The sequence below is a fragment of the Myotis daubentonii genome, chromosome 16 (assembly GCF_963259705.1).
Source record: "Myotis daubentonii chromosome 16, mMyoDau2.1, whole genome shotgun sequence".
Lineage (NCBI taxonomy): Eukaryota > Metazoa > Chordata > Mammalia > Chiroptera > Vespertilionidae > Myotis > Myotis daubentonii.
The window spans coordinates 24,882,375-24,899,611 of record NC_081855.1 but is presented as its reverse complement, the minus strand read 5'-3'; the positions used below and the strand labels follow the sequence as shown (position 1 = coordinate 24,899,611).

The 17,237-nt window shown below is 58.9% G+C and overlaps 1 protein-coding gene across 15 annotated transcripts in view; it reads right to left on the bottom strand.

Annotated features, from left to right (window-relative positions):
• The window catches only part of MYO18A (myosin XVIIIA), a 96,853-nt gene that overhangs the window by 10,694 nt on the left and 68,922 nt on the right, over nucleotides 1-17,237 (bottom strand). For 11 of the 15 annotated variants that reach the window (XR_009449140.1, XM_059669316.1, XM_059669320.1 and 8 more), the window contains 19 exons: nucleotides 14,719-14,847; nucleotides 13,898-14,041; nucleotides 13,208-13,297; nucleotides 12,935-13,054; nucleotides 12,611-12,722; nucleotides 11,767-11,894; nucleotides 11,309-11,463; nucleotides 9,479-9,602; nucleotides 9,190-9,390; nucleotides 8,554-8,664; nucleotides 7,926-8,030; nucleotides 7,213-7,359; nucleotides 6,691-6,804; nucleotides 5,255-5,371; nucleotides 4,987-5,070; nucleotides 4,421-4,558; nucleotides 2,276-2,461; nucleotides 1,780-1,919; nucleotides 957-1,001 (listed from right to left, as the gene is read on the bottom strand). Coding sequence is in view for 13 of the 15 variants with exons in the window: in XM_059669316.1 (XP_059525299.1) it covers nucleotides 957-1,001; nucleotides 1,780-1,919; nucleotides 2,276-2,461; nucleotides 4,421-4,558; nucleotides 4,987-5,070; nucleotides 5,255-5,371; nucleotides 6,691-6,804; nucleotides 7,213-7,359; nucleotides 7,926-8,030; nucleotides 8,554-8,664; nucleotides 9,190-9,390; nucleotides 9,479-9,602; nucleotides 11,309-11,463; nucleotides 11,767-11,894; nucleotides 12,611-12,722; nucleotides 12,935-13,054; nucleotides 13,208-13,297; nucleotides 13,898-14,041; nucleotides 14,719-14,847 (2,390 nt within the window). In the remaining 2 variants the exon portion in view is untranslated. The remainder of the gene's footprint in view (nucleotides 1-956; nucleotides 1,002-1,779; nucleotides 1,920-2,275; nucleotides 2,462-4,420; nucleotides 4,559-4,986; nucleotides 5,071-5,254; nucleotides 5,372-6,690; nucleotides 6,805-7,212; nucleotides 7,360-7,925; nucleotides 8,031-8,553; nucleotides 8,665-9,189; nucleotides 9,391-9,478; nucleotides 9,603-11,308; nucleotides 11,464-11,766; nucleotides 11,895-12,610; nucleotides 12,723-12,934; nucleotides 13,055-13,207; nucleotides 13,298-13,897; nucleotides 14,042-14,718; nucleotides 14,848-17,237) is intronic. The other 4 variants (XR_009449141.1, XM_059669317.1, XM_059669318.1 and 1 more) reach the window with 1 other exon arrangement.

Below are 17,237 nucleotides of genomic sequence, written 5' to 3'. Positions count from 1 at the left end.
CTCCAGCGGCCCTCTATCACTGTTACACACTATTACATTTATCATTAGCTCACAAAGTCCTCTGCGCGGCCGCCAGCCCATCCTGGCCAGGGCAGGAGGCCTGCCAGGCGAGAGAGAGAGTGGGGGAGGAAACCCAACCCAAGCTACAAGAACAATCTTCCCCGAAACAGCCCGGTCGAACTTGGCGGAGGGACACCCGGGTCCGCCCGAAGGCCTGCACATCTGCACCTGCTGTCCGGCTCCCACCCAGAGCGAGGGAGACGATGAGCGGGTGGACGTACTGGGCTTCCTGCCACCAGCTCAAAGCCCGGGGCCTCCCTCGGCCCAACGTGCCCGCAGGGAGTAGAGTAAACACATCTGGCCGTGTTCCCTTCCCAGCCACAGCAGAGCGGCCGTGATTAGCTGCCTGAATGCTTTCTCCAAACAAGTGACTGCTCGATGCCCCTCACCTCCTGCCCTTGTCTGCCAACGGAGGTGGCAGACCTTGCAAAACGAGACATACCCGCTTCTCTCAGGTTCCAAAGGAGCCCCAGGATGCGGACAAATCCATCCCTAACAGACTTTCCCCAGAGAAATAGGCTGGGGAGGCGGCGACACTTGGTTTCGGAGGGAGGAGAGGGCTGGAGCTCAGGAAGGCAGACTGTGGGTGCTACCTCCTGAGGCTGAGCTCTCCTTGCTGATGGAGCCCCCATCCTGCCCGCCAGGGCGGGCGGGCGAGCCTTCCTGGGGGAGCGCACCCGGTTGCCTCCGGCGCAGCCCAGCCTGTCACCCGGCCTTCCCTCAGGACAGAGTCAGCAGTGTTAGCGTGAGAGCCTGGCTCAGAGGAGATGCGAGAGGCTGTGTGTCCCTCCCCGCCTCCCCCATGCGTCATGCAGCAGGCCAATTGGGGGCCAGTGTTAGGGGCGGTTAGACACCACGCCAGGAGAGGCAGAGAGCGCATGCGCTCCAGTCCTCACGGTTTATTTTTCCTTTTCTGATATTTTGTCACCATGTCCTGCAAACTGGAAACAGAAAGAAAATGGTGGGCCAGGGGGTCCAGAAGAAGACCAAAAAAATCAGGCAAACCCAGGTGGACCCCTCAGCTGAGGACCCCTCTTTCCTCAGCAAGAGACCAGAGGGTGGGAGGAGTGATGGTGCTATCCTCAGAGGGAGGTCTGGGCCGCCCCAGGCACCTTTCCCCTGACACAAAGGAGCAGACGCCCTGAGACCTGCCTGCAGGATGCGGCCCTGGCCCTCATGCAGGAAGGGGGCAGCTTTGGGGACGCTGCTCAGGGCAGCCCTGGGAGCCTCTCCAGGGCCTGACCACCCCACGCCCTCGACTGCCGGTCTGCCTGCCTCATGACTTCCTCCCCAGCCTAAGACTACAAATCTCTCTGTCTCTCCTAAACCATTCCTCGGGTGGGTTTTATGAGAGAAAACCTCTGGCATGGTAACAAGGCACCACGGCCCTTAAATCTCCGCTCTCCCCAGAGCAGGGCAGGCGCCATCGGAAATGCAGCTAAACGGGGGAATAACTCATCCCAAACAGGCAGTGCCGGACAGCCAGGTCCGGGGGGGCCTGGGGAGGGAGGACCGCGAGGATGAGGGGAGGAGTCTCACCCAGGCAGCACCTGTTCTGCCCTCGACAGGCCCGTGCTGGGGTCTGGCAATGAGGGGAGGGAGGCTGGTGGCTCAGTGATGGGCAGACAGAGGTTGTAACTGTTCTAGCTGGTGGCCTGGCCCCGAGGCGGCCGAGAGGGCCTCCGTGCTGCCTGAAGCTGCCCCGGACGCCCCTCTCACCTGTTGATGAGGTCCTCGTTCTCATCGCTCTCCATCTCATCCTCAATGGCGGCCTGCAGGTCCCCGATGCGCTTGAATGCCAGTTTTAGATCGGCCTGCAGGCTCTGGTTAGCAGCCTCCAGACTCTCCAGATCCATTTCCTAGGAGGGAAGTGGGGAGTCCAGTCCACAGGAGGACCAGTCTCTCGTCCAGCTGCCCCAGAGAAAGCCTACTTTGAGGCTCGCCCAGCCAGGCAGGAGCTACATAGGTGTAAGTCTACAGGGCTTTTTTGTTTGTTTTTTGCTTTGGTGTTGCTGGGCGGTGGTGCCTAGTTTCGCCTGATGGAGACCCCAGGACCACCCTTGGCCTCTGGCCTGCCCTCAGGGCTCCCTGGACTGTCCTCTTTCCTCCAATTCTCTAAACCATGGTTTCCTTGGGACCCCCCCCACCCAGCAGCCCAGGGGTAAGGTGCACTCAGAGAGCTGCCAGCGTGGGGCCCCAGGGTGGGGTGCATTACCAGCTCGTGCTTCCTGCGGCTTGCCTCAGCCTCCTTCCTGGCCAGCTCGCCCATCTCCTCCTTGGTGTCCCGGAGCTGCCTCTGCAGCCTCTTGTTCTGCTCTTTCTCCCGGTTCTCAGCTGCGGTGCGCTGATCCCGCTCCTCAGTCAGCTTCTCCATGTTCTCCTTGAGCCGGCTGGCCAGGCTCTGGACAGGGAGGCGGGAAGAGGGGCCCATCAGCCAGGCAGAGAGAGGGCTGTGGCGGAACTCCGGAGTCAGGAGGCCTGGGCTCCGCTCCGGCTCCCCCACTCACTGGAGGGCAAGCAACTAAAGCCCTCTGAGGCAGCCTCCTTTGCCTTCCTGTAGGAGAATAACACCTAGTCCCCGTGGGTCTTTTAAGGACGGAGGAAGGTAAAGTAGGTGAAGGCATGGAAGGTGACGGGTGCCAGCAGCATCACCCTCACTACCGAGGGCTGCCTCCAGCCGCGCCTGTCCTATTGACACCACGTGTGGGGCCTCCACGAACAGCAGGCTTCCCTCTGAGACCCCGGACCCAGCAGCACCAAAAGCTACATCCTGAGCTCAGAGGTAAATGGCTTTACTGAGAATTCCCGGATTGGGAGGAGACTTAGCTGTCATCAGATTCCTAGCACAAAGCCATCCCTCTACGCCCGATGCATCTCTTCCCCCGGGAACACGAACACACTTATTCCTGCTGGGCCGCAGGATGTGAGCAGGAGATGGCCTGGAGCCTGGGCAGAGGTGGGGGAAGGACCCTGGTTCCACCCTGCCTGCCGCGGGGCCTCCGCCTCTCACCCCGCTCTCCGTCTCTGTGCCTGTAAAATAACGGCGTGAGGCTACGTGACCTCTAAGGGCCGTTTGTGTTTACTACTCCATGCGTCTAAACCACAATACTGCCTTTCTGAGCAGAAGGGGAAACGGAAGAGAGAGCTGAGGAAAGGGACTGGGGCCCACGAGAAAAGGAGACAAATATAGCAGGTCTGTCCGATAGCCACCAGACCAGGGCCTCGTCGGCCCTTGACAGCTTTGTGACTTTAGGCAGCCTACCCAACCCTTCCTGTAGGTAAAGGCAGAACGTGAACTATGATTAAGTCTCTTCTAACTCTCGCTAGCTCTCCTGCGGACTGTGACCCCATCTCGGGAGGTTCAGCCATATTCTCTTCCTGGGTCAAGGGCACCTTCCATGCCCACTGCCAGCCCACAGCCACTGCTTCCATCCCCACCCTAGTGCCTGCTCCACCGATGAGGGGTTGATGGAAGGTGGCAGGGGTGCTCCTCAGCACCCACACCCGTGAACACAGTTCTCATGGAGAAATGTGGGTGCTTAGACATGTGTCTACAAGCTCGAGAAGGACAAGAACGTAAAAAACAGGGCGAGAGGGGTGGAAACCCGGAGACAGAATGCTGCCTGCCTCTTTCTTCTTACCTGCTCAGCCGGAAAGGGAGGGAGCTGGAGCATGCTGGCTCCGCGACACTGAACAGAAAGGATTGATGGAGATTACAGTTGAGAGGAAGGAGAGAGAGAAAAAGAAAAGAGGTGAACAGAAAAAGGAGAGGGTTGAAGGGAAGAAAATGAAAAATAGAGAGAGAGGAGGAATGGGAGGGGGGGAAAGGGAAAAAACAGGAAGGGGGTAAGAAAGGGGAATAAGATTAGGGAGAAGGGAAATACAGAGAAGAAAGAATGGGGGGAAACGATGAGGAGAAAAAGCAGAGACGAGAAGGGTGGGAAGAAGTGAGGGGAAAAGGGAGTGAAAAAAAGGGAAGGGAGAGAAAGAGAGAGCAGTGAGATGAGAGAACAGACTTCAGCCTCATAGAAGTGGCGCCATTCACTGCATATTTATGACCCTGCCAGAGAGCGAGTGAGGCGGACCTGCGGGGGGAGCTCATGGTGGAGGAAAATATGAAGACGAAAAGCTAAGCTGCTCTGGTCCCTTGGCAGAAAGTAAGCACGAAAACAGAATGTAAAGCAGGCAGGCTCCGTGGTGCCCAGAGAACAGGCCAGGCGGGCAGGGGAGAAGGCTCCGCCCTGTCAGCTGGCCTGGCAGCTTGGCAGCGGCCTCTGCCCAGCCCTGCTCAGCACGTGTGGCTCTAGTTACAAGGGCCGCGCTGCCTGGTCACTGCGGACCAGGAGAAGTGTGCACCCACCTCCAGCCGCTTCACTTGGGTCCTTTCGAACTCCAGGCGCGTCTCCAGCTCTCGGATCTTAGCTTCCTGTCTGCTCACCAAGGACTTGTCCACCATGGACTGCTCTAGGAACTCCACTTGGCTCTGGAGGGCTTGTAGCTGGGGGTGGGGAGCAGGAGGAGAAGAAAGAACTGAGCCCACAAGGGAGGGTAGAGTCTGGGGCTGGAAAGATCACCATGGTGACCAGAAGGCTGAGGGAGGGAGGGATGCGCAGGGGAGGTGGAAGAATGGGGCCCTGAGCCAGAGGCGGCCCCCACCTGGCCCAGCGCTGGCACAGATTTAGCCCTTTGGAGAGAGAGGAGAAAGCTGAGGACCAGGGAGGGAATAGAAATGTGAAACGAGGCAGCTGAAGCCAAAGTGTCTGCTAGGGCGACATGGCTCCAAGCCTAGCTCTCTGGACTTGACGCTGCTCCCTGGATTGCCGATGGCAGAGAGAAGTGCTTGCTATCCGGGAGCATGGGGCTTCATCCTCACGTATGGGGACCTGGGCACCCTCTCTCTCTACCAAGGCAGACCCTGGCTCCCACCTTCTCCTGCAGCTCTTGCTTCTCCTTGTTGGCTTCTTCTAGCTGAGCCTGGAGGTCATTCATCTGAGCCAGGTCCCGGGAGGCCTGGGAAAGGAGTGAGCGCTGAGCAGGATCCTCCATAACCCTCGAATGTAGCCCACTCCACCCTACTCTGAGTGCCAGGGACCGCAGGCACTGCCGCCGCTCCCAAGATGCTGCTGCGCTGGGCACCTGTGAGGAGGTCAGTGCCTGCGGCACAGGGTGCGGTGGGCACCCCTGGGCCGGGTACCTGAGCCACAGCTGCCTTGTGCTTCTTCATCAGCTCATTCATGTCTTCCTGATCCTCCTCCAGCCGGTTCTGGATCTCGTTCTTCTCGCGCTGAAGGCGGCTCAGCTGCTCCTCCAGCTGGACAGAAACAAAGGCAGATCAGAGGGCCTCGGTCTGAGTGTCACCTTCCCCACGTCACCTTCAATGGGAGGGGCATGGTGGTGACTGAGGCCAGGTCCCCCTGCTAGAGGGGGTTCCAGGACCAGGACCATCAGGGAGCTGCCTGTCCGGCTCTGGGCCGGGGAGATGAGGGAAAGGGCTGTCTTTGCAGCTCAGGCCTACCCTGAGCTAAATGACAGCTGCTTCCTGGCAGCTCTTTGGAGGCTAATTAAAAAGGCAGACAAGATCTGCCCAGAACAAGCGACCCAGCACCCAGGCACTAGCAGCCCTAACCTTCGTGCCCTCGGCCCCCTTCAGGTCCCAGGAAGGACCCCTGAAATCCTCGAAGCTCTTGTTTCCCCAGGGACTGCCTGCTCCCTGGCCTTCCAGCCCCCAGAGCCAGGCCACTCGTGGGGGGAGGGGAAGAGACAGCCAACAGCAGCTTCAGGAAATGAATGAATCTATTAGCCTGTAATTCCAAACCAAAATGACTGCGTTGGCTCCTTCTCTGCCCCATCCATCTTGTTACCGGGCTGTGGGGAGTTGGGGAAGCCTCTGCCAAGAAATTTATTAACACGGATTTAAATAAAATGGTAATTTTATAACAGCCTTTTTTAACACAATTAAGGAATTTGAATTACTCACCTGAAAACTGCTGAAAAGCACAAATGTCACGGGGATAAATCAAGCCTGGAAGATTGGCATCGGTAGCCGGGTGGCTAGCTATGGGGTCGTGGAGCCCAGCCCAGCCCAGCCCAGCCTCCTCCCCTGCCCCGTTCCCTGCCGGAGATAGTGCCATAGCACCGGTGGCTACATCCCAGTAATGAATTCTCGCCCAGCTTTGCATGGGCCGTGGGAGAGGTGGGGAATTAAAAAGGGAGGCATTAAATAAGAGTGCTAATTAGCTGCCGCTTGGGCTTGTCAGTGGGCTGGCCAGGGGAAGGGGAGGGAAACGAGCCATCCCATCCCCTTATCGGTGCTTCTGCTAATCTCTAGGCACCTGCTCACATCCCTCAGCCACATTAGCGGCTTTTATTAATGGTGTTGGGGCCTGCAGCCAAGCTCTCACAGGCAGGTGGCTACGCAGGGCAAGGGGCCCTGGCTGGCTCCCTTTCACCTCGCCCCCTGTCGGTCCTCGGCTGTTAGTGGGGGCGACGGGGGAGGAAGGCCTGCTCTCCCCGCAGAACGTCCTGGCGTGAAGGGACCTGGCTGGGGAAGGGTCCCTGTTTGGAGTGAAGGCAGCCGCTGTCACAGCTCTATTCTCCCTCAGCCCGGGCCTGCACGCCCCGGTTCCTCACCGCTGTCTTGGCTTTGGCGATGTCATCAATCTGCAGGTGCAGGTCTTCGATCTCCACCTCCATGGCTTTGCGCGCTTTCACGGCGGCGGCACAGGTGAACTCGGACTCCTCCAGCTGGACACAGAGCCACCCCCGCCCCAGAGAGAGACGTCAGCCATTCCCTGGGGACAGGCGGGCTGTGCAGGGTGCTCACAGGGGAGGGGGGGCCCAGGCGCTCTCCTTTCCTCCTCCGTGTACTCAGACCCTGGGACCTCAGGGTGCTGTGGTGCGTGCACAGGCATCTCCTCCCGTGACAGGGGTGGGTACCGGGCCCACCCCCAGCAGCCCGGGGCTTGGCAGGCACGCTGGGCATCATGCAGAGACCCCGGGGAGTATGGCTGTTCCAAGTGGCTTCTCCCGCTTCCCTGCCACCTTCCTTCCCAAGGACTCAAGACCCACTGAGAGGGACGCGAGGGAGAGAAGGAACACTGGGAGAGCAAGCCCAGGTGCCCTGAGAGCGGACCCCGTCCCCTCTGCAGATACCTGGTTCTTCAGCTGGGCGATCTCCCGCTTGCTGGGCGCGCTGTTCTTCAGGTGGTCCAGCATGATCTGGGCGTCAGCCAGCAGGGCCTTGGTGCGCTTCAGGTCTTTCCGGAGCCGCTTCTCTGACTCGAAGTCCCGCTGGTTCACCTGGGTCGTGGTCGGCAAACTCATTAGTCAGCAGAGCCAAATATCCACAGGACAACGATTGAAGTTGCTTTTGGGAGCCAAATTTTTTAAACTTAAACTACATAGGTAGGTACATTGTTATTAACTTAATTAGGGAACTCCTAAGGCTTAGGAAGAGCCACACTCAAGGGGCCAAAGAGCCGCATGTGGCTCGCCAGCCGCAGTTTGCCGACCACGGATGGGTGGACACCAGAAGTGGAGGCTCTGGGCTCTACCACAGGGCCCCCTCCTGCCTTCCCCAAGCTCACGCCTCACCCTGGCTCTCATTCTGAGGCCCCCTAATGACCAACGACAGTGGAAGTGCCAGGATCACGCCGGCCAGCGAGGAAAGCCTGGGTGTGCGATGCATGATTATCACCCCCGTTCTACACGTGATGGCGGTGGGCTCCACAGATCCCCGCACCACCCTCCATGTTCCCAGATCTCTCACCTCTGCCCACTGCACTCTGACCCCTGCCCAGAGTCCCATCCCTAAGTCTGGATGGGGCAGGCAGCCGGCCGGGCCCCAGCCAGCGGTCTCCACTCACCTGGTCACTGAGCGTGGTGAGCTTGCTCTCCAGTTCCCGCTTCTCTCGCAGCACCTTCTGCTTGTCCTCATATTCCTCCTCAAGCTGCACTTCCATTTGTTTTAACTGGAGAACCGTGGGGACAGAGCCCTATCAGTGCCCGGGGCCAGGCAGTCCCCTTTCCTCCTGAATTCCCGCCCGCCACCCCCCTGGGAAAACAGTGGGCAGGGCTGAGCATGAATGACCCCAGAGGGGTCAGACCCTGCACTTGAGGTCCCTGAGGTTTCACAGCAGCTTAGGAGGGCGAGGAGGGATGGCAGGACATGATGGTGGCCCCAAGCTAGAGCGGGAGCCCTCATTCCAGAGCGGGCAGGCCCCACGGAGCCAGGCGAGCTGGCGGCACAGGGTGGCTCAGGGTGGGCTGCTGATTAGCAGAGACAGCAGAGAGCGCCAGTCCCTCGGGGCCTGAGTTTCTCTACAGACCCTGAGAGCACACGTCCCAGCTCGTCAGGAGCGGAGATTCCTGGTCCAGAAGGGCCGTGAAGGAAAGCGTGGCTACGGCCGGGAAACAGGAAGTCCCTTACTTTGAAGCAGTGCTGGGGGAACCGGTGTTTCTACTGACGGGACAGGTAAGTCCCCGCTGCCTTACCTTCTTCTGACATGACTGCCGGGCCTCCTCCACCTCCTCATCCCGACTTTCCATCTCCTTGGAATGGGTCTGTCTCATCCGCTCCATCTCCATCTCGAGTCGCAGCTTGGCCTGGAGGTGGGTGGGAGTAGAGGCTGGGTTCCTTTCCCAGCAGCTCGCTGACCTCTGCCCATGGCACTCTGACCCCTGCCCACTGCACTCCGATGGGCAGCTCTCTCAGACTCAGGAGCAGGGAAGGCTTCTGCGGCAGTTCGCTTCGCTCCCACCTTGCTCCTGTGGCTTTACTCTCTTTCTAGGTGACTAGCCCAGGCCCAGAGAAGGCTGCTGGGGTGGGACAACCCTGAAGCTTTTCCACTTGGCCTCCAGGCTCTAGCTGACACGGTGGCTCAGTGGCAGCCGGGGTGGGCCGCTGTGCATCCTGCCCTTCCCGCTAGAGCTCAACCAAGGCTGGTTCGTGTGGAAAGCACTGCGGAAGCTTAGTTATCCGCACACTGTGGTTGGCACAGGTCAGGTGCTCACTCGGCATTTGGTGACTAAGGGAATGAGTGCCTGAATTGGAGATCTTGCCCTCCTCTGCCCACGCCTCAGGTTAGCTGTGGGGACTGCGGTGCCTCCCTTAGCCAAGCCTCCCAGCACCTGTTCCAGCATCTGGATGGTCCCCGCCTGCTCATCCAGTTCCTCTTCCTGGTCCTTGACCTTGGCCTCCAGGTCCCGGAGCTGTTTCTTGACCTTGGCCAGAGAGGCTTCATCCTTGGACTCTTGGGAGGAAATGTCCTGAAGCTCAGCCTCCAGGGAGACGACCTTCTGGGTGAACCCTGCAATGTCCATGTCTTTCTCCTGGAGCAAAAGAGAAGCTGAGGCCGGTCCTGGGCCGACCTGGGCCCGCGAAGGGGACGGGGTGTGGGTGGTGGGCAGCCCAACGCACCTCCAGCTGCTGTTTCAGGGTGAAAGCCTCGGCGAGGAGCATGTCCTTCTCCCGCTGCAGCTTCTCCCGCTGCAGCTTCTCCCGCTGGGCCTCCTCGTGCGCCTGCGAGAGCTCGCCGTCAAACCTGTAGGGAGCACGGCCATCGCGGCCCCATCAGACGAGGGAAGAGTCTGGGTCTCCAGCACCCAGAGGCCTCCGGGAAACACTGCCGCAGGTACAGATGGGATACAAGCGGAGGGGGTACTCATGAAGCCTGAACTGCGGCCGGGGCGAGGTGACATTTCAGGGGTCAAGCCACCAAGGCCCTGCTCAGGAGCCTGGTCTGGTGTTGGTGGGGCGGGGAGGCATGTCATCAAGCTGGTCCCAGGAGCCCTTTCACCAGGGGGGCCTACGAGGACCCACGGACTGTGCCCGGGCAGAGAACATCCTCTCCTCTGGCATAAGTCTTGACCTTTTTCATTTCAACAGATCATGAATGAGGGCCCCGGCTGAGGGCAGCGAGGGTATCAAGATGGGTAGAAATGGACATCCTGCCGCCTCGTCTAACTCACTTCCCGCAGTTCAGTTTGGCTCCTGCCCCCACTTCTCCGCACTAGCCTTTGGCCAGGCCCACCTGCCCCAGCGGTGCACATGCCGCCACCAGGACACCGCACACTGGGCTGGAAGCCAGCAGCCCCACTGTGCCCAGCTGGCCCCAGGCCTCCATGGGCAAGAGCGCATCCATCCAGGGTTGGGGGCCTCTTTCTTCACACCTCCATTTCCCAGCCTTCCATTTCCTGCCCAGTGACTTTAAATAAGCAGCAAATGACTGAAATTCCTCTTAGCACCTTCCCTGAACAGCTAATCAGGCTCCTGTCGAAACTCAACAGCTCTTCCTACCCCAACACTGTACCAAAAAAAAAAAAAAGTAAGAAAACTCCAGGCAGCTGAAACCTAATAAGTTGCCCAGTGGGGAGTGCAGCAAGGCCTCACTGGCACTGCCACCGGGGTGTTCAGAAGGGGGTTCCCGCTAAGGGTGCCCCGCCGCTAGGGAAAAGGGAGGGTGGGTGTAAAGGTAAGAACTAGGGAAGCAGAGAGTCAGGGTGCAGGGTTTCCTCTCACTCTCCACAAAGCAGCAGCCCAGCCAGGAGGCCGAGGGAAAGCTGGGGTCACTGGAAGGTCGGGGCTCTGCAGTTCTCACCTCCGGGGTGTGGGTGTGGGGCTGCCCCTTCCCTAGTGCCTCTGCTGAGAACCTCTCCCTGCAAAGGAGAGCGGGGCGCTGCTCCCACTCCCTGGGGCGCCCTGCTGTTCCCAGGGTGTGTGGTTCCTCGGCGTAGCTAATAAAGGCGTCCCATTCCCATCCCCAGCCTGGGAAATTAATTTAGATTGGATTTTCTCCTGTGAGGGCTGCCCCCCTCCCTCGTGTCATTACCATAATGAGATGGAAGTGGCACGGTGGTTTAATGGCATTACTCAGGAGAGTGTGATTGTGTAGCTGAGGCAAGGGGAGCTGGGGAGCGGGGTGGGCACGAGGGCAGGGCCCTGGTGGAACGATCCCTGCAGGGGGCCTGGCTGATGCCCGTCCTTACGGGGAGCAGGCAGGGTGACGAGGACTCTGGGGGAGCATCTCCGAGAGCAGAGGCCTGAGCAGGCCTTCGGTGGGATGTGGTCTGAGTACTTCTCAGAGGTCAGGAGTAAGACCCATGCACATTCTAGACGAGTAACCATGCAGGCGAGGCCCCTGGCCAAATTCAGGCCCTTTCTTCTTTCCTCCCTGGAGGGAGAGGCAAGGAGTCCTGTCTGGGGCTGCTCTAGAAGGTCCTCCAAGCCCAGGGCAGGGGACCCACCCACCTCCTCTGCTTCTTCTCCAGCTCGTGGTTGCGGACCTGCTGGCCCTCCAGGTGCAGTTTGGTGTCCTGCAGCTCAGCCGTCAGCCGTTGGCACTTCTTCTTGAGCTGCTGCAGGGTCCGCTGGCTCTCATCACTATCTGCCTGCAGGTCCCCGAGCTAGTGGCCCAGATGGGTGCAGGGTCACAGCCATTGACAGGCCCGGCAGTGTTAGAGGAGAAGGAGATGGATAAGTGAAGGGGAAACCAGAGACGAGGGATGAAGTCAGGGACGTTCAGGAAACTAAGGCACTCGAACAACAGTTTGCCCTTGGTGGTCCCCTGCACTGAGAGGTGGACACTCCACTCCTCTCCTATTGCTCCCAGGGTCGGCCTGCCTCTGGCCCTTCACTGGGCCAACATGTGGGACCGAGCCCCGCCCTGCCCTCCCAGCCCAGGCCTCCACGGCTTCGGGCAGACTCACCCGCCTCTCCAGCTGCCTCTTGTTCTGCTGCTCCACCTCCAGCTTGTCCTCAAACTCCTGCTGGAGCCGCTTCTTGGTGAAGTCCACCTCCCGCACGGCTCGCTCATACTTCAGGCGCCACTCGCCACCTGTGGGGTTGGGGGGCAGACAGGGAGGCCTGAGCTTCTGAGAGTCCCCAGGAAAGGGCAGAGGGGAAGAAGGATGGGGCAGGGAGGGGCAGCAGGTGGAGTCAGCCACAGGGACTCAGAAATGTCTCTGGAATGATGGCTTCGTCCCCAGGTGTGAGGAGCCAATAGTGGGGACTGCCAGACCTTGGCCCTCAAACACGGTCATTACCACGGTTATTGCGGCCCTCCATGATAATCCCCTGCATTTATTGGCACCTCTACTGTCCATTTATGGCACTATAGCAGCGGTTCTCAACCTGTGGGTCGCGACCTCTTTGGGGGTCGAATGACCCTTTCACAGGAGTCGCCTAAGACCATCGGAAAACACATATATAATTACATATTGTTTTTGTGATTAATCACTATGCTTTAATTATGTACAATTTGTAACAATGAAAATACATCCTGCATATCAGATATTTACATGACGATTCATAACAGTAGCAAAATTACAGTTATGACGTAGCAACGAAAATACTTTTATGGTTGGGGGTCACCACAACATGAGGAACTGTATTAAAGGGTCACGGCATTAGGAAGGTTGAGAACCACTGCACTATAGCCTTATCACAGAACTCTACGAAGGGACCCGCCTGGACAAGGGGTGTGGTTACCCAGGGGTGGGCATCAGAGCTGCCGCTCAGGCCACTACCGAGCTGCTCCGGCCTGAGACCCACCTGCATCATCATCGTCCACTTCCCCGTTGATCTCGGCTGCCCGGATGAGACGGGCCTCCATCACCTCCATTTCCATCACCTCCATTTGCTTCTTCAGTGCGTCATACTGGGTCTGCAGGAGAGGGGGTGAGGAGGTGTGCCATTCCATCCCTAGCTCAGTACCCCCCACGTCCCTGAACCACACAGACCACGGTCACACGCTTACCCAGGGCAGACAGAGGTGCTGGGCTAGCGGCAAAGATGCCACCTGTCCTTGGGGGGAGCCGATGGGCGCTAGAGTGTGGCAGCCGCTAGCATGGCTGTCTTCACCCGCCCTGCCCTCACCTGCAGCTCCTTCATCTCTTTCTCAGCTCGGAGCCTCTCCGCAGTCTCCGCGTCCAGCAGCTGGGAGGCGGACTCTCCCGTGTTACGTTCATCTGTCAGCTCCGATGTCAGCTCCGAGATCTGGGCGGGGGGGCCGAGGGAGATGCCACCAGTTACCAGTTGAACTGCCTGCCTCCTTCAGCCAGAACACTGGGGAGGTGGGGGAGGGAGGCCTCAGAGGCCCAGCCTCCCTGTGGAGGGGAGCCGGTTTGCCTGGTGCAAGGAGCCACTCACCCGGGTCTCCAGCCGGTCACTGTTGAGCCGCAGCTCATTCCGCTCCTTCTCCACTTTCTCAAGCTTGGTCCGCAGCTGCTGGATCTCCTCCTAGGACGGCGATGGCGAACCTTTTGAGCTCGGTGTGTCAGCGTTTTGAAAAACCCTAACTTAACTCTGGTGCCGTGTCACATAGAGAAATGTTTTGATCTTTGCAACCATAGTAAAACAAAGACTTATCTTTTTGATACTTATTTTATATATTTAAATGCCATTTAACAAAGAAAAATCAACCAAAAAAATGAGTTCACGTGTCACCTCTGACACGCGTGTCATAGGTTCGCCATCACTGTCCTAGGGGGCAGCGAGGAGGGCAAAGTGAGCCAGAGGCGCTGCGAGAGGTGAGGGCCCGGAACCTGCACCCTTGGGGTGAACAAAGCTGGGAAAGCTTGGGGCCAGGACACGAGGAAACAGGAAGCCACTGCCTTCCGGGGGTGCCCAAGATTTTATCCTATGAGGCTCCCCAGGGGGCTCAGCCAGCACCCCAGAGGGAGGCCTTCTGTTTGATGGGCCTACTTTAAGGACACCAGCTCTCTGGACTCAACAAAGAAGCACTTGGGAGCCCAAGAAAAGCTGGTAAGGCTCTTGCCCACGTGGACGAACTGGCCTTTTTCCTCCCGGTCACCTGGGCCTCCCGGGGCTGTTACGCACGTCTTTGTTCCGGATCTGCTCCTCGGACAGCTGCACCTCAATGAGGGGCCGCACGGTGGTAAAGAGCTTCCACCAGGGCCAGTCCTTCACCCCTTTGTTCTTCTTGATGTTCTTCTGCACACAGCGAATGGCCAGGTCCTGGATCTAAGTTGGGGTGGGGGTGGCGCACAGTGGGGCTCTCAGTACCAGGCCCCGCCTGGGTCCTCCCCGCTGGGCTGCTCCTCTGGCCACCTATCCTGGAGTCCAAACTCCCTCTGCTGCCCTTCGCCCCCAGCCTCCCTGCCTCCCTCAGAGAGTGGGCGACAGAGACTGGCCCTGGGAGCACGGCCCTGGGCACCGGCCACTCCGCCATCATTAGGAATATAATTCCATCTGCTTTATTTGCGGCCTGATTATTTCCAGCACCCTGGCCTGCAAACGCTATAAAACCTAATCTTGCTGAAACACAGAGGCGGCGGTGCTGGCTGTTTTATGGACTTGCTAATAAGAAAAGGAGTCGCTGACACAGCTCCTTAATCTTCATGGAGCAGCCTCTGATCCTCAGCCCACCTCTGTCTGGGCCCTGGGCCCCCACCCACCCTAACTCTTGGACCAGGCCACGTGGTCCCATCCCTGAGCCGACCAGCACTCTCGCTGGCCCCGAGGGACTGCCCATTCCCCGGCCTGGCGAGGGCATGTTGCCTCCCGTAGGCCCCTACATCTTCTCCCCCAGATGGCAACAGCCTCCTGCCCCTCCATGTTCCCCCCTCGAGTCCCCCACCCCACCCCACCCCACCCCACCCCGGGAACTCAGCTCTGCCTGTGAGGCTGGGGCGTGGCACCTTTTTCTTCTTGAAGTGCTGCCGGGCCAGGTAGCCCCTGCAGGCCGCCTGGAACAGGGTCAGGTTCCTGCTGGTCTGTTCGTCCCGCTGCTCCTCTAGCCGTGCCAATGTGCCCGCCCGGAAGAACACCTGTGGAGAAGCGGCCGGTGAAGGCAGGAGCCCGGAAGCAGGCGCAGGACACCGGCAGGCCTACCCGCGCGACCCCGGGCCTGGGAAGAGCCTGAGAACCCAAGTGTCCGAGATGGGAGGGAAGGAGCAACAAGAGGCCCCAGGAAGCGGAAAGATGAGGGCCAGGCTGGGGGCTGGGAGGTTCTAGAAGGGGAGGAGTAGGTGGGAAATCCAACTTCAAAGAGAGATGAAAGGAGATGGAGTCAAAGGAAGGTGTCGGGATGAGAAGGAAAATGGGGAGAGGACACCCCTCGGCCACATGCTCCCGCTGCCTTTGGCATCCAGCTGCCTGAGCCCAGGCGAAGTGGACGGTGGTGTCCGTGGGTAAGAAGAAGAAAAAGGCCCAGAAAGCAGTGTGCAGAGAAAGGGGGTGGGGAAGGGTAGGGAGCCCCTTCTCTGTACCCTCCCAGCTCAGTTTCTTTCATGTGCCAACACCCCACCCCCACCCACACACCCAGGTTTCATCTCATGAAGAAGCCAGTGTGGTGGGCGGAGGTTGGCCCAGTCAAGGGACCTGTCATACAGGTTTGGGGGCTGGAGGGCAGATGTGAGAGGAACCAGCTGGGTGCCCCCACACCCAGCATTTCCTTTCACTCTCTGGTGCCCTGAGCTGGAGCTGGGTAAATGTTTCTCTACTAAGAGAGGAAGAAGAGGGGGAGATGGTCAGGTGAGAAAAGGCAGAGGGACAGGTATATGCCCACCTCCACCACGCCCAGGACACACACAATTCCCTTCTGTGGGGCAAAGAGAAGACGTGAACTCCACGGGAAAGACTCAAAACCACTAGGTACAAGCTCCAGGCCTCCCTCAGGGGACCAGTGGGGAGAGGGCCTCCGCTTTCTGCTGAGAAAGCTTTGCCTCTGGCGACGCCGAGGAAACCTAGATCCCTGAGGCTGGCCTGGGAGAAAGGCAGCTCCGTCTTCTATAACACTTTCCCCAGCCCCACATGTGGGGCCGAGCGCCTGGCCTCTCCCATGGGTCCCGGGTCCCACCTGAGCCTTGATTTCCCACAGCGTGTGAGCCTGCGACCCTGCCAGGGGCGAGGGAATATCCCAGCCCCCTGTGCCAGTGGCCGGCATGCACAGTTGTCTGGCTAGGACAGAAGCAGTGAGGGGCCAGGTGGGGGACAGATAATGGCCCAGAAACACCTGAGAAAAAAGGGATGGTCTAGCAGTGGTTCTCAACCTTCCTAATGCCACGACCCTTTCATACAGCTCCTCATGTTGTGGTGACCCCCAATTTCATTGTTACAAATTGAACATAATTAAAGCATCGTGATCAATCACAAAAACAATATGTAATTATATATGTGTTTTCCGATGGTCTTAGGCGACCCCTGTGAAAGGGTCATTTGACCCCCAAAGGGGTCTCGACCCACAGGTTGAGAACCGCTGGTCTAGAGGCTAGGGCAGGGAGCCACAAACCTGTCTTGAACAGCTGTGTATTTGTGAGGTAAGGGGTCCTTTTGAGTATTAGGTGAAATCTCAGGGCCATCTCCTCCCCAGCATAGCCATCCACACAAATTTCACAAACAATAACCAGGGGTCCTCAGATCCCCCAACTCCCTGCCTAAACCCTCAAGGTCCTGTGGGCTCAGACGGAGACCCCTCCCCTCCTCCTTTGAAATGATATGACAAACAGGGAGTCCTGCTCCCTGCTCACCACCCAGTGTTAACCACAGGAGTCCTAAACTTCTCTCCCAAACCAGATGTGAGCGAACATCTGCCGTGGCCCCTAATTCTGCCCCCTGGGGCGCGACTGCCTCACCCAGGCACGGGGACCATGCAGAGGGACTGGGATGGCAGCCGGGAGGAGGACCAGCCCGGGCAGGCCCTGTCCTGCCCACAACTTGCCTTGGAGGAGGTGCCACCCCAATGCCAGCCAATAGCAGCTCAGCCTGCCCGAGGGGCAGGAGCCCACCCAGGGAAGGACCAAGAGGCTGAAGTGAAATCGTTGACTGCAGGCTTCCCAGGGAAGAAGCTGAGCTGGCAGCCCCCAGCTTAGAGACAGTTGGGGAAGGGGAGCGGGAGGAGGTGAGCCAGACAGCTGAAATCAGAACCAGAAAAATGACATGGAAAGAGGGCGGGATGCAGAAGACACAGAGGCCGAGGAAAGAAATAGAATAATAGAACCAGAAACTGAGGAACGGAGGCCAGCAGGGACCGCAGGGCCAAAGGGAGCGCCAAGGACAGCAGAGACACAGATGCAGCGAGGGGCCTGGAAAGGGATTCCCAGGGAGGGAGGTGCCAAGAACGCGGCTCCGAGTGTAGAACAGAGAGAACAGGGTGGACAGACCATACTTAAGGTTTTTGTCGAGCCTCCCCTTCCACCTCACTCTCCCCCTGAGGCCC